This window comes from Lethenteron reissneri, chromosome 38 (assembly GCF_015708825.2).
Source record: "Lethenteron reissneri isolate LAM-NWPU_2019-01 chromosome 38, ASM1570882v1, whole genome shotgun sequence".
In the NCBI taxonomy this organism is placed as follows: domain Eukaryota; kingdom Metazoa; phylum Chordata; class Hyperoartia; order Petromyzontiformes; family Petromyzontidae; genus Lethenteron; species Lethenteron reissneri.
Genome location: NC_083816.1, coordinates 11,305,432 through 11,321,180, shown reverse-complemented (window position 1 = coordinate 11,321,180; position 15,749 = coordinate 11,305,432). Strand labels below are relative to the sequence as shown.

The 15,749-nt window shown below is 47.9% G+C and overlaps 1 protein-coding gene across 6 annotated transcripts in view; it reads right to left on the bottom strand.

Moving 5' to 3' along the window:
- The window catches only part of LOC133351669 (receptor-type tyrosine-protein phosphatase gamma-like), a 169,149-nt gene extending 154,668 nt beyond the window's left edge, over window positions 1-14,481 (bottom strand). For 3 of the 6 annotated variants that reach the window (XM_061567058.1, XM_061567059.1, XM_061567060.1), the window contains exon 1: window positions 13,430-14,067. In XM_061567058.1, the coding sequence (XP_061423042.1) occupies window positions 13,430-13,490 (61 nt within the window). In that variant the 5' untranslated portion in view covers window positions 13,491-14,067. The other 3 variants (XM_061567057.1, XM_061567055.1, XM_061567054.1) reach the window with 3 other exon arrangements.
- Between the last annotated feature and the right edge of the window lie 1,268 nt (window positions 14,482-15,749).

Sequence of the window (15,749 nt, the reverse complement as noted above, 5' to 3'; positions counted from 1 at the left end):
CGCAAACATTTTACTTTTGCTTGACACCGATTGGCCTGGGATTCGGAGGAAGTATTCTGAGGTCCGCATCATGAAGGCTCCTTTGCCAGTCTTAGAGTGAGGGGGGGTGGGGGCAGCTGCACTGGTTATCCCAGGATGCTTCACTGTAAAATATATGTTTTGGGCCCTCAAAGCTGGATACCCCAAACAAAGATTTATTTATTATTATTATTATTAAAGGTCTGTCGCGTTCCGAGTATTGTTCCAATTATGCTCTCAGCGTCACATCACGAGACGAAGCATCCACTACAAATTGTCGCACCGCAGTTGCGTCAACCCGCCTGCTCCAGAGTGGCTCGCAGGAGTAGATCTAAAAGAACTACTCCTGAGATCTCCTCAAATGGCCTCTTATCCACACGGGGGGGGGGGGGGTAACACATTCCCACCCGCCCTTCTACCGAGTTATATTCATCCAATGACAGTCAAATTATATTTCAATGCTCATATTAATTGTAAAGCTACATTTAAAGCGGTGCATTTTGTGCAGCCGTTGGTGACCCGGCTGAGGCTATTAACTCGTTACACCTGAGATCCCAGTTTAGCCACGGGCCTACCCACACCTCAAACTCAGCATCTCAGCAGTGCCAATTCAGTACTCTGGCCACTTGGCCACCTCAACTGAAACATTTTAATTTGATTGTGCAACGGCCATGAATATAAGTCTTCGGTGTGATCTCTGTCCCTCTAAGATCAGTGCCGGATTAAGCTAGTTTGGGGCCTGTATCATATGTTATAAAGGAGCCCTAAATATAAAAAACACGTAAATATTAAAACACAAAGTTTTAACTTGGATAGTAAAATAATTTTATTTTTTCACTTGCTATACAGCCAGACAATACGACAAATCGCTAACCTTAAACACCCAGTCGTTCATAAAAGTTGAAGGCGGTATAGTACTAGAGTAATAGAGCAAGTGCAGAATCACTGAACCGGAATTGATAGCTTGAAAGCATTTAGCGCGGGGCCCTTGAAAGTGCGGGGCCCGTAGCATATGCAACTTTTGCTAATACGATAATCCGGCACTGTCTAAGATGCTGACTCAGGTATACCATTGCCACACTGACATAGGCACCCTGACACACACACACATAAGCCACCTGATCCGCCCGTCCATCTCCTGCTCACAAAGCATAAATATTCATGGTCAACATTAATCACCCAAGATTCTGCGCCTTCAACGCCTGCTGACTGACTGAGTAAGCGCTCGCTTCACAGGCCATAGCAGAGGTTCTACGGCCTTCCAGTTCCTTGACTTCGACAAACGCGTAAGCAGGCGCTGACACCCGTGTTTGTGGAGGTACAAAATGTTGCTAGACAGCCATGTGGAGGGACAGGGTTAATTTTTATGTCAAGTTTACCCTTTGCCCGGTCACGTGGCCTTGCCGTTGCGCCTCAGGGGAGAGAACGCTGAGCTGGCACCGCTAAAAGCCTGGGTTTGAATCCAGGCAGCCCGCCTCTTGATTAAGCTGAGTTGCAAAGAGTAGTGAGTTGATGTTTTTAGCACGGCCACCAATGACTGTGCAAAATAAATAAAAACATTGTAAAAACACATCACGTTAAATTAGGATACACGGTCAATTTGGCTTATTCTAACTCTGAGATCAGTTTTATTGACATTTGATAATCTTTGCATGGAATTAAAAGGGGTGGGCCATTGTGTGTATGAAGAGGTCTAGAGTGTTCTGTCACGTGACCATCTCCTGGGTCCGTTCCCTGTCTCATGCTGGTGCAAATGGACATTTCTTCATGTCGCGATGTTATGCTGATAGCCCAACTGGGATGTAATTGGATACATACATGTAAAATAAAAAGCGGCAGCCTGTATCATTGCAACAATTTTGGTGAAATCATGCACACACGTGCATTGTTTAACACTTTCCAACATGTTTTTCTTTTCTTTAGAAATATTTCACGAACAGTATGAACCAGTAACCATCAGGGCAAAATTATTTTAGCGTATCTGCAATTAATACTTTTTGCTGTCTCATGGATTTGGGAAACCCTTTGATCCGTTTGGCCGGTTCTCAATGGGATAATTTCCGCATAGCAACACAACTCTACGCTACAGTCTGGTTCATGTTGGATCAGCTGTGTGGGAGTTGCAAACTGGTCCCCTCCCCTCCCGTTACAGATGGACAACCAGACACACGTACAACCAGACAGAAGGAAAGAGCTCACATTTTCAACATTTTTTTTCTCACCTGAAGACGGCCGCTTGTGTTGCGACCGAAACGTTGTGTTTTGTTTTATTATTTTTCTATCCACGTGACTTTACCGAAAGAACCAGAGAGTATTAATTGGAAAGCTTTAAAGAGCAAATATTAATCAAAATCGCTCTTCAGCTGAGCGTGACGGCGTGATGTACATACATACACAAATAAACGGATGGCGTGACATTTGGCGATAATGAACGGGTTGGCGGAGGGGGCGGAATATTGCCATCAGAACATCACATTTACAGCCGCTTTTGATGAGCGCCTGTGAGGACATTTCTCATGACCGCTGGCGCGTCGCACAGCGAGTCCACATTCTCTCGATTGAAAACTCGTTTCTTTGCAACTGCATTTTGTGTTTAGTGTGGTGTCACCACCCCCGACCCCGCCGCACCTCGGATTAGCACTTTGGGGGGCTACGTGCCGTGCGAAAGAAGTTCAACGTACATACTAAAGACAAAGATCCCCCGTGTAGCCTTAACAGACTGTAGGGGCAAGTGCTGTTAGCGAACACCTATGAAGGCCGGAACGGTACACGAGGGGGTGGGTGACCAGCACCACGCCCGACCGCCTTATTCTCCCCAGTGACGATGTTTACACACCGCACCAGGTACTCATTTAAGGCTGAGTCGACCTAGGGGAGGCCCAGGACCGGTTCAGATAATCGTCACTGGTGTTGGCCGTGGGCCGTGAGCGGGAATCGAACCCGGGTCGCCAGGTTCATAGCGCAGCACGCTAACCGCTACACTACCGCTCCGTACATACACACATACACACGCACACTTGCCCCACAAAGTCTGTCGAGGCTATACAGGAGGGAGGGAGGGATGGATATTTGTCCTTGTAGTGGCTCATGTATTGCATAAGGTAATTCACAGATTGTGCATTTAATTCATTGCCAAGGCTGGATTAGCGTCAGGCCACCTGCTTACAATATAGTTTTTACGTTGCAGCAACTTGGGTGGCGCAGTGTTGACACTGGGGCGAGGTGTGGCCACCGTTGCACGATTCTCTTCCGAGCTTAAACGCAAACTCCTCCAAATATTCGGAGGCTCGCCCGCACGCCGGTGGGCCACCGTAAACACAGCAGAGACGACCTCCTCTCAACGTTCAACTCCTGGCTTCCGAAATTTGCACGCTTTAGCGTGAAAGGTCCCCCATGATACCCCCGCACCACCACCCACTCACCCGGCTCCAGCCCCCCACCCACCCCCCCCCCCCCTTTGCGCATCTATAATTTAGAGAAGCTGCTGGGCTATCGGCACGAGTCTATGGCACACGCTGTGCGTGCGCACACCGCTGGTCGGTTCAAAGCCGCCCTTTTTCGGGCTTCTTCTTTAATGTATCATTACGCATTTATGAGGGGTTAGACAACAACAACAACAACGGTAATTAAGGAATTGTGCAGGAATTAAAGCTGTCGCTCAAGCGGTTATAATAAGACGAGCTGCGAGCGGGTTCCGTGACTCGGGCTCAGCGAAATAAAATGAGTTCCATCGATAGTTCTGACCGCAAATGCTCTGAAAGTACAACTACATTGTGGCACTCTAGGGACTTAGTTTTGTAAAAGAGCAGCCGCAAGTGACGCCTCCCCCCAACGCAACATTCTGGACCACACCTTCACAGGTCAGACAATGGTGATCGATTCAATTTGATACACAACGCAACTCCACATGTAAGTCGCCCGCTTGCCATTTGACAATTGAGCGTCTTTTTATTACACGCTTTCTATTAACTCACTCTGTCTGTTGTTGTGTCCTCAAATATTGTAACTCAATTTTAACCCACTTCCCAATGTGGTATCGACTGCAAACTTGGTAAACTTATGTCATACTGATGACAATACTATATTCTGTCATAAAAAAACAAATTTAAACAATATTTTTTACATGTTATGTTTCGGCTTGGGTCTAATTGTCCACGGTCAACTGACGTTGGCTGTAATTGGCCATGGTCCATTACGTTATGGCAAGCCTCGGGGCCACTTCCTGGAGTCGTGGAGTTATTCCATTACTAGTACGGTACATTTCATTAAAGCGTGCTGCTAAAAAAGTTTTTTTTATATTACTCATATTTCACGAGGTTCGATCCCAGTTGATTTGTTTGTCTTTAACAAAAAAAGTCACTCAACATGCGCTCGTGCCCAAATGAGCATTCCGTGGTGCTCGCCACCACCGGCAGGCCTGAGCCAATGGCATTAATTCCACATTCTCATGACAGGGACAAATCTCTTGACAGCACAAACACTGTTTGACTTCCAAACAAAGTAGTACTATTTTACAAGCCCCTAAGTGATGATACGCTGGGATCGAAACACGCTGCCTTTAGATTAGGCGTCGGGCATTTTAAAATTAATAAGATTAAATGAATGGTTGTACATCTTACACAGACTTGAATGCACCTCGCAAAACTGCCACCATTTCTCATGATACCGCGATGCAAAAATCCATCCGAGCACCTGCACACCAACTCATCTCACTGCTCCATCTCCTCGTTGGACGTTCTCTGCGATGCATTCTAAACTAAATTATTAAACACATTTTTATTTGATTTTTCCAGGTAAGGCCCCACTGAGCTATACAGCTCTTTTTCAGAAGCGACCTGAACACACATGGTAGCCACAACGAAGTGGCTTATCGTGTGGAAACTATCGCAACCACATTTCTAAACGCATGTTTCTAAATGGAGGGAAAAAACCGGAGGACCCGGAGAAAAATCCACGCGACCACAGGAAGAGAGACGCGCAAACTCCAAACATACAGATCTAATGATAGTAGAGTCAAACTACGGTGTGAATGGACTAGTGGCCACGGGAGGGAATGACAGGGGAGTCAGCCTGCAGTGTGAGTGGACTAGTGACCACGGGAGGTGATGACAGGGGAGTCAGCCTGCAGTGTGAATGGACTAGTGGCCATGGGAAGTAATGACAGGGGAGTCAGCCTGCAGTGTGAATGGACTAGTCGCCACGGGAAGTAATGACAGGGGAGTCAGCCTGCAGTGTGAATGGACTAGTGGCCATGGGAGGTAATGACAGGGGAGTCAGCCTGCAGTGCGAATGGACTAGTGGCCACGGGAGGGAATGACAGGGGAGTCAGCCTGCAGTGCGAGTGGATGGTGGCCACAGGAGGGGATGACAGGGAAGTCAGCCTGCAGTGCGAGTGGATGGTGGCCATGGGAGGTAATGACAGGGAAGTCAGCCTGCAGTGCGAATGGACTAGTGGCCACGGGAGGTGATGACAGGGGAGTCAGCCTGCAGTGTGAATGGACTAGTGGCCATGGGAGGTGATGACAGGGGAGTCAGCTTGCAGTGTGAATGGACTAGTGGCCATGGGAGGTAATGACAGGGGAGTCAGCCTGCAGTGCGAACGGACTAGTGGCCACGGGAGGTAATGATAGGGGAGTCAGCCTGCAGTAAGTGTGGACTGGTGGCTGTGGCAATTATCGAGAATAGGAGCGTAGCCAGGTGATGTAAGAAGACGGTAGCTTCTGCCGGTGGAGCGAGCGGTCTAGATCCAGCGAGAAGGTTCGGGAATGGGGGCGTGGCCTCGGACTGTATATGAGGGAGATGCGCGGGAGACTCGGGGCTGTTGCAGTGGGGGTCTCCGCCTGTCCGAGTGTGACCACGTGGCTCCTTAATAAAGAAACCATCTCAAGACAAGTGCGTCAGAGTCGTCTTTACACAGATTTTCAGGGTCGGGATCGAACCCACGGAACATCCTGAATACCAGACGAGGGCGTTAACACCTCGCCATCCTGTTCCATTCTTTGGGTGCCACTCGAGTATCATTCTTCACCACTGTCGTCATCCCTTCGAGCATCACGTCCTGCCTGACCATGTAATTAACCTGCGTGTGTTCACCAATGCACGCGCACTGGATGTGTGCTTTCTTTCACATATACGACACTGTATACAGGTAAACAACTGAAGCCGATTAACTTTCTGTAGGTCTGAATTTTTGTCAAATCAAATGAACAGCTGACAACAGCATTTGCCTGTGGGTAGTCTTTACTCGATGCACTTACTATGAGTGTACATAACTTATTTACAATTATTTATTTTCCACACACGTTTATAGTCTTGCGTGTTTTTGTTAATGAAAATGGGCCAATGTTCGAAGTAATAACGAGTGTGCGTATTTGTTAAGAAGGGGGCGTGTAGAATACTGCGATGCAAAGCAACTCAACACCGCCTCTGTCAGTGGGAAGCACCTCTATTATCACACACGAGCGTATGTATACATACTTGCATTCAAACGCAAATTAAATATTCAGCAAAATGTGTTCGTGTCTAGCATGTTGCAGAGTCTAATACCTTCACGGAAGGCCTGCGAATCAAAGACAAGCCACAGTGCGATTGTGGCCATGCATCCCCAACTATGGCCCATATGGTAGGGACAACAACCTAAACAGAAAAACAAGTTCTAAAGTAATGAGTTTTCAATCGAGATTTCAAAGCGCAGTAAACCTCTGCAGTCTACGCTCCTGCAACGTAGAAATCGCAAAGCTGCAACAAACTCTCTCCTAAAGCCCTCTCGTGGCCAGCAGAACTCCGCATTGGCCCCTTTATCTCCTGGACATGGAATCGAAAAGGGAGGCATGTCAGTCAGGCTTTCAATTTAACCGAGTAAACCCGACTCCGTTTTTAGCTTTTAAAGTTGTCTCTTTTTTCCCGTTGTTGCTGCTGCTGGAGCGCCAGCGAAGCGTGACGACGTTTCGGCACAAAATACAATGCACCGTCGAGCCATCTGGCCCATTCATGGGATGGCGTGGAAGCCAACTTTGTCCCTGGCGCGTCTGTGGCGCTCTGAGCGGCTCGTGCGTGCGTGAGCTCTCCTGCTGCTGCTGCGGCCCCACACACTCCTGCAAGGGAAATGGGCTTGGCGAGGAATGCTCCAAAATGCAATGAGATGCAAATGAGACTCCGCAGACGTTGAAGTATTTCGAGTCTCATGGGATGGGAGGAGAGGCGCTGTCCAGCTGCTGTAGTTGGTGGAGCTGAATTGAAAGCTGTACTGCCAATTATTAAGAGGGCACAGTTATGCTGTGTGCCTAGCAACGGCTAACAGAAGCTTATAGAATTCTACCACACTAGTTTCTAAAGCAAGCCTTTCATGCCAACTGAGCCTCGCTTTTCAGTGCCACGTATTATTGTAATTCGCGTAAATGCTGGGAACTACTTATTTTAGATACTTTTGCAAATGTTATATTTGTATTCCTATTTTTTATTTTCATCAAAGCACGTAATAGCGTATTCACCAGTTACCCTATTAGAAATTGTGATTTATTTATTTTTCTTCGTGAAAAGTTGAATGCTTCTACATTTATGATATACACTTGCAAAGCTTGTCACAACACGCGGGGGTAATTGTTGTGAGGTCCGGGCAGATGGTTTAGCTCTGAGAGCAACTCAAGCGGCAAAGTTGCATGAATTCACAAGTTCTCCAGAACACAACTTGAATAAATATTGACCATCCAGCACAACCGTTTAAAAAAAGGTATTCATGCATTTCATCTGTAATGTGTAAGTTCAACAAGAAACGTATAAACACTAACCAACAATACGCACACGTACAGTACTCTCAATACATTTTCAGTATATCATTAAAACAACACCAATACAAGCACGTTGCTTATATTACCAAATGATACTAATCAGGCGTGATCTATCCACTGCTGGATGAAGACTTCCCCAAGTGGACGTTAACCATTCATTGCGAGCGAGTGATATAAAGAATGTGATCAAGCAGCGTGAATCGTAGAGGGAATACCCATGCCAGGAGACACCCGTTCTAGCCGGTGAGCCTCAAAGATGCCAACGTTCAACACATCGGCGAAATCAACGTGTGACTAAGTAAACCGACGCTTGGTCAAACGTAAATTGTAGAAGCAACGTGAATGCACTGACACTCGAGCAAGCACCGTGTGAAGTGCAGGACAGGGTGGGGGGGGTTAAGATTGTTGTAGATCGGCGATCATGAGCAGAGTTGACAGAGCGTAAATACTTTAGCCAGGGCAGGTGTCTCCCCCCTCCCATCCATGAATGTTTTAATCTCCAGACACTGCCCACTGTGAGTTTAAACGCCACAACACGGCACGCAGCAACACGATACGGGACACCGTGGGACACAGACACTGTGTTGTCAATGTCGATTTAAAGCTTTCGTGACTGCAGGGATTCATCTTCTTGGTTCTTTCGGTAAAGTCACGTAGAAGGGAAGTAAGAAAGAACCAAGAAGATGTGTTGTCAATGTTACCGATGACAGTGTTCATCACCAGCCAGCCGTCGACTAGAGGAGTTTTGAGGTTAAATTTCGATTTAAAGCTTTCGTGACTGCAGGGATTCATCTTCTTGGTTCTTTCGGTAAAGTCACGTCGAATGGAAGTAACACAAAAAATAAAATAATAAAATAATTCTCACGACGTTTCGGCCACAACGCAAGCAGCCGTCCTCAGGTGAAGACCAGGTCTGTCGAGAAGACAGCGTCTGAATGTCTCCCCGACAGACCTGGTCTTCACCTGAGGACGGCTGCTAGCGTTGTGGCCGAAACGTCGTGAGAATAATTGTATTATGTTTTTTTTATTACTTCCCTTCTACGTGACTTTAACGAAAGAACCAAGAAGATGAGTTTTGAGGTGTTCTATAAAGCCACCTCTTTAGGACACCTCGTACAGCTCTCAGACATCTGCCCCCTCCCCCCTCGCTCCTAATTTGTATTTTCATTTAGCAGCTTGTATAATACGAACACCTTTTGGGAGATAAGCTAATGTCACACGCACAGGTGCTAATGTTCTTTAATTAGCCAGGCGAGAGCCCGCAGAGATTGATTCAGTCGTGTGGAAGGGAGCCTTGTGGATCTGTGATGTTAATGGATGGTTTGTCAAAAGACGTTTGCGAATGTGAATGTTTTTTTTGCGTGCAAAATATTTTATTCACAGATTATGAAACCTTCGACGGATAATGCGAATGTAATTGTTTGTTTACGCGGACACAAAAGTGCACGCGTTCACAGTGACCGTGCTGTGTAAATGGCACGCTGTGCGAACGCATCGTGTGCCGAATTGTCCCGGGCGCTCCGTTACAAACCTGGCAGGGATTTTGTTTTAACGTCTCGAAAAAAGTGTGGGGAGACTTCGCTCAACTCGGCGCGACTGTGGGAGCTCCATGGACCGACTCGACATGAATTCTGTCGTTACTTCTCAAAGCCTCCACGAACAAACCCCACGACAGCTGCTGCCACCGCTGCTGCTGTTGCTGCTGCTGCTGCCACCGCTGCTGCTGCTGCTGCAGCCATTGACATTCCATTCTCATGCTCATATCACCGTGCCGTAAAATGGAATTCATGTTCAAGGCGGTGCATCTGTGCACAAGTCATCAGTGGGCACACGTAATGACGCTGTACGTTTATCACGATCGTGTCAATAAACTATAAACTTTGTTACGGAATATACGTGCAAGGGTCCTTCCGTGAAAAAAGACATTTTAAGAGACGAGAGCGCAGATGCGTAAACATGAAGGTACTGCAGAAAAACCACATCACATTAGGCAAAGGAGGTAGAGCGGTGGTGCAGTGGTTAGTGTGCTGCACTGTGAACTCAGCGACCTGAAATTGATTTCTGGCTGCATCAGTGGCGAGCGATATCTAAACCAACCCCTGCCCTCTCCACTGTCACCAAGCCGCATTGACCAGCACGGTGAGGTATGGTCAAAACAACGCTCATGGCGTGGTAAGGCTTTCAGCCAATAATGCATTGAGAATGACCAGAATGGAATGATGGCCCGAGTCGACCAGACATTGGGATGTGAACTCGCAACCCGCCGGTTGTAAGTCTGTCACAAGGCCATCAGGCTGCCTACAAGGCGATGCAGAGAGATGTACCAGTTGATGCATAGGGAGACGAGTTTTCTGAATGTACAAGAGGGGTCGTCCAGATGTATTGCATATATTCAATTCTGTTTTAAATAAATCTTGCTTGAAAAAAATATGAGGTTTTGGAGAATTAACTGAGGTTCACACAACATCTGGATCACCCTGTACAAACGTATCTTTACTCATTTTGATGTGCTGGCAGTAGGGGCAACTCCTCCTCCTACTCTGCACCTGTGCACAATCTACATATTTTTCTACGCGCAGCATGTCTGGCATAAACGCGGATAATAAGAAACTGCCACCACTTGTGGCTCGTCCCCTTATCCATACAAAACCTCAGAAGATAGGGACTTCGTACTCATGCAATAACACTCCTGGGTGACTTATATCGGCACAACGCCTCAGATCATTCTAGGATCTTGTTCCCACCGCGTCCTGGGTCACTCTTCTAATCCGTGCAGAGTCTCGCATCGCACGCACAGCCAGCACCAAGATAATCAGAGTTTCATCGATGAGTTCGCGTGGACAACATGCTGAATGGATCATCGGTGTACGGACAGGAGGCGTTCATTGCACGAGCATGCATCGTGATGAGTGGTCCGGGCGTTTTGTGAAGCGAGCATCCCAGGTTGCCTCTCTCGTGACCGTTTAGCCACAGAGCGGGAGTCAATCAGCGATGTTATTGGATGTTGCCGCGTATCCCCAGGGGTTGACTGTGACGCTGTCTGTGGGAATTGATGGGGCCCTCTGGAAACACGCCTGCCACGCCACGCCACGCCGTAGTGTCCAGCGTGCATTCACTGTATCAAGCACAACAGTCAGACGAACCCCTTTGTTATTTGAATATGAATGTGTTGCATGGATAATATCGAATATTCATGCTTTGAATCCCGGGCATGGATAATATCGAATATTCATGCGTTGCATCCGGGTCATGAATAATATCAGTGGCGAGTAATATAATATCCGAAACGATCTTGGGCCGCTCCATTCACTATCCCACACTGACCAGTGTGGTGAAGTATAGTCAAACACCCCCCTACCCTCCACCACCGTGACAAATATAACATGGGGAGGCGTTTAAGCGGCCCCTAAAGTACTGCGGCGGCAATCCACGGATCCCCCCGGTTTTGATGTCAACTCGATGAACTTGACTAAGAGCCTCGTAATGCTCGCTCAAGCAACTTACAATTTGTGATTTCTCATTTCCTGTGTCAGGATAAATCGTCATGAATCACAGACATGGCAGCAGAGCAAGTACCAAACACATTCTCTAAAACTAAGCTGACTCAGCCAATGCATCCGTCATATTCTGGGCCACCCCTGTAAATAAATAAAAAGACGTGCTTGACGTTAGCTTGTTAAGTGCACGATTCAGTATAAACAAAGGATTGTCATTATGATTACTGATACACTGTATTGGATATATGTTGCAGCCCAATCAAGTCCGGTTCGACAAAATGCAGTGCGAGACGCGGTATTTGATAAAGAAGCAGTGTAGACCTAACATTGCCCCAGCAGAGGCAATGCCTGATAAAGAGTAAGTGAAGTGTTTTCTAGGGAGGCTCTCTAGAGCTCCTCTTCGTGAAGGGTTCTTCCAACAGCGGTGTCACGAGCCAAGCAATTGCACGGCTGCGCCTTTGCCGTCAGGCATGACTCGATGTTGAACGCTACCCTCTGGTATTGCAGCTACGTTTTACTCACAAAGTGAGCAACAATAATTGAGGGTGAATTCACTCGGACACAAAACCCCTTACCTGGAGGGCTGCATGCGGTCGGTGGGTACAAACATCAAATAGACTGCCGCGCAATTCACGAGATGCGCGCACATGGAATTATACTTTCAGGGCACATTCCCACAAAAGTGCATACATAATTTAATCAGTGATTCTATACACAGTCTACTATACCCATTTAGGCAATTATATGGATTATGTAATGTGTGTAAGCAATATAACAAATACTGTTATAGCCTGTAACTCAGATCATGTAAGTAAACTTACAAGTGTTCTGTAATCCATTATAATCTACATTATATTGTGCCCGTGCTATGTAAGACTCCCAATGCCTACATTCTGAATGAACTCCACGTGTACACGCGTCATTCATGGCTTCATACAACTGTCGGGGGCTGAGCTCCGGAAAATACTCCACGAGAAATTAAGTCCAGACTTTAATACAAATACGATGCTGGATTCACACAAGGTAATGCGTGTACTACCTATGGTCCAACACCGAGTTACACAACAGCACGGTCATTCTATGCTGTCTATATACAGCATGAACATTAGACTCAGACGCATCGAATATGGTGAACATGACACACACACACACACACCGAGAGTAATACCATTTTAACAATAACATAACATCTCACACTTGCTGACCATACACACACAATGTACGCATATATAAAACGTGCAGTGGAATACATACGGCAGGGAGAAGCATAACCCACGTTTGCCTTCATTGCGAGAGCGTCACACGACAGTACGGACAACCGCAATGCCATTCCCATTCACAAGATGTTGGCACAATGTCAACACACGCGTGTACACCGCTACGTAGCGCGAGTGAACCGTAGAGCATGAGAATCATCGTGATGACTTCATGTCACCGCGTCGCATGACCTGGCGGCCGCGCGTAAAGTACAAACGGATCGCACACAGATCATTCACGTGTATAGCCGAGACACGAAGAGCTCTGGACAACAGCGCGCATCTTCAACTCGCAAGACGCGCACGTAGTTGACTGCACGGCGCGCTATCGTGCCGAGCGCCACCTGAGCATGCACGGGCAGATATCTCGTTCGTCACAGTCACGCAACCTGTGACATTGTCGGGGCGTTCGATTGTTGACTCAACATTACACACCCCGTGTCATGCATTACATCGATAACGCAGCGGGCTCGTTTGTGTGTATATGAGTGTGCGTATGATGTGACACAAGTAATATTGTGCACGTTGATGTGTGTGTGTGTTGCGCGTCCGTGTGTGAGTGTGGGGGGTGGTGGTGTAGCGGTTAGCGCTACGCTGCGCTATGAACCCGGCGACCCGAGTTCGATTCCCGCTTACGGCCAACGCCGGTGACGATTATCTGAACCGGTCCTGAGCCTCCCCTAGGTCGACTCAGCCCCAAATGAGTACCTGGTGCGATGTGTAAACATCGCCACTGGGGAGACAAAGGCAGCCGGGCGTAGTGCTGTGCTGGCCTTCATAGGTGCTGCTCGCTAACAGCACTTGCCCCGACAGTCTGTTCAGGCTACACGGGGGATCTTTGTCTCTGCCTGCGCGCGTGTGTGCAATTTACCTGGCATCTTCAGCGACGTGCTGGCGATGGCGACGACGATGAATGCGAGCCGCGCAGCCATCGTAACACAATCGTTGTTGCCTTGCGCAGCTACACAAAGCGATAGCAACAACACAAAATTGTGTCTAAACCGACGTAAACAATAAACAAGACCGAGCTTCTGCTGCTGCTGCTGCTGCTGCAACGTGGCTGGGCTGTCCGGCTTTAACCTCTGTCGGGTTCTTAACGAATCATTCTTCTGCAGACGAGTCTAAATGCTCTGCGCCTGATGTTGTTACGTGTGATTTGCTAATGATAAGAAATGTCAGGGATGTTGCCCTATTTGTTGAGCCAAAGACACGCTGTGCTGTTATTCCTGCTCCTCCAACCGAGCCTGCACGCTGCTATTACAATCGGCGTACCCACGCGCCCTCTCGTCGATATGTTTCAGTGTGGAAATTAAAAAAGAAGAGAGACGCGAAGCCTTGTGAATAATTGAACGGCGACACGGAGCGAACACCTCCTACACGCGCCTGCTCGCTCCTCCGCCTCCAGCAAACGCGCCCCGCTCAACACCGCAGCGGACAAGCACTTCAGTATTGCCGTACGGTGGTGTATAACGCGCTTCCTATTGCATGTACCCCCCCCCACTCCTCCTCCCTCTTACAGAGGTGGCTGACACGCGCGCGCACCGATACACCAGCACGCGTGCGCTGCACGAGACACGCGCAGCAGCAGCAGCGAGCGCCTATGGGGTCTCCCTACTGCGTGACAGCCCTGCCCAGCCGCGGTTGTCTGGCTGCCTGAGAGGCCGCGTGGATGAGCGGGGCGTTTTTAAACTTGGTCAGCCCTCCCTGCTCGATTTCCCCACCACCACCACCTCAACAGCAGCAGCAGCCAGCAGCCAGCCCCACGCCTGTCCACACCACCACCACCACCCCCTCCCTCGCTCTCTCTCTTACCCCAGCCAGCCTACCACCACCCATTCACAGCACAACAAAGGCAGCCAGAGACACCTCCTTCAGCCACACCTCCTTATCCTCCCATCTCCTACCCTTCTCATCCCTCCCTCCGCTGTCTTCCTATCGCGCTGCTGTCCTTCCGTCCCCTTAGCATCTCCCTCGCATCCCCCCACCCCAGCCACCACCCACCCACCCCTACACACACCCCCCCCACGTCAGCCACCACCCACCCACCCCTGCACCCCCCACCCCAACCACCACCCACCCACCCCTGCACCCCCCACCCCAGCCACCAGCCACCACCCACCCACCCACCCCTGCACTCCGCACCCCCAAAGGGACACTTTGGCTGCAGCTCCCTCCGGCGTCCCGAGCCCATTCGTGCAGCCCAGGGACGCTTGATGGACGCGCGCGGCATTATCCACTGGGCAGCAGCAGCATTATTGTGAAGACGACAATGCCCCCCGCCACTTGCAGCGACACCACGTGCACCGGGCACGCAGCGGCGTCGGATGAAGGGGCGGTGAGTGTCGGCGCAAGAAAATTGTGAATGCGTACGCACGACATACACGCATATGCATGCGTGTAATATATCCGTGATATGTGTATAAGAGGACGTCCATAAATGACGTCACGCGATTTTGGCCGATTTTGACCCCCCCTCTCCCCCTCGTCACACGGCGTCACAAAAAGTCAGACCCCCCCTCAAATATGACGTCACAAAGCTCTGCCCCCCCAAAAACATATTTCTATTTTGAAAAGAAAACATGATTCAAATCACTTTAAACTATTGTCATTGTAGTGCGTATTTAATGTGGCGCTGTACTCTGATGTTGTAGGAGAAAACACGTATTAAAAATTAGGCGTTGGAAAGCTGAAATTTAGCATAAAATTCACTTGAAAATATTCAACACCTAACTAAAACTGCAGATGTTCAGAATATTCTATTGAAATTATCGTATAATTATAAAATATTAAAAGTAATTATTACTATAAAAATACTTGAAACTTTGTAGTAGAACGAAGCAAAGTGGAGAATACAATTATAACAATCACATATTCATTCCACAGAATGAAAAGCCCTGGTAGAATCATTAAAAGAAAATGTTTAATAACAAGACTTTTAAAAAATTACTAAATGTATGCTTCTCCATTCTCCCATGGAGAAGCAAAATGCTCCGTCATGGAATAAATTTAAAGTGACCTTAGTAAATTTAAATAATCAAATAGTTCATAATGAAAATTAATCACAATTAGTGTTGTTACTACAATTGCACATTTTCAACAAACATAAGTCGAGAATCAAGTGTTTATATTGTTTTATTCACTCTCACAGGTGAGGAAAATATAAAGTTTAGAAAACCAATTTTTGATTGAAA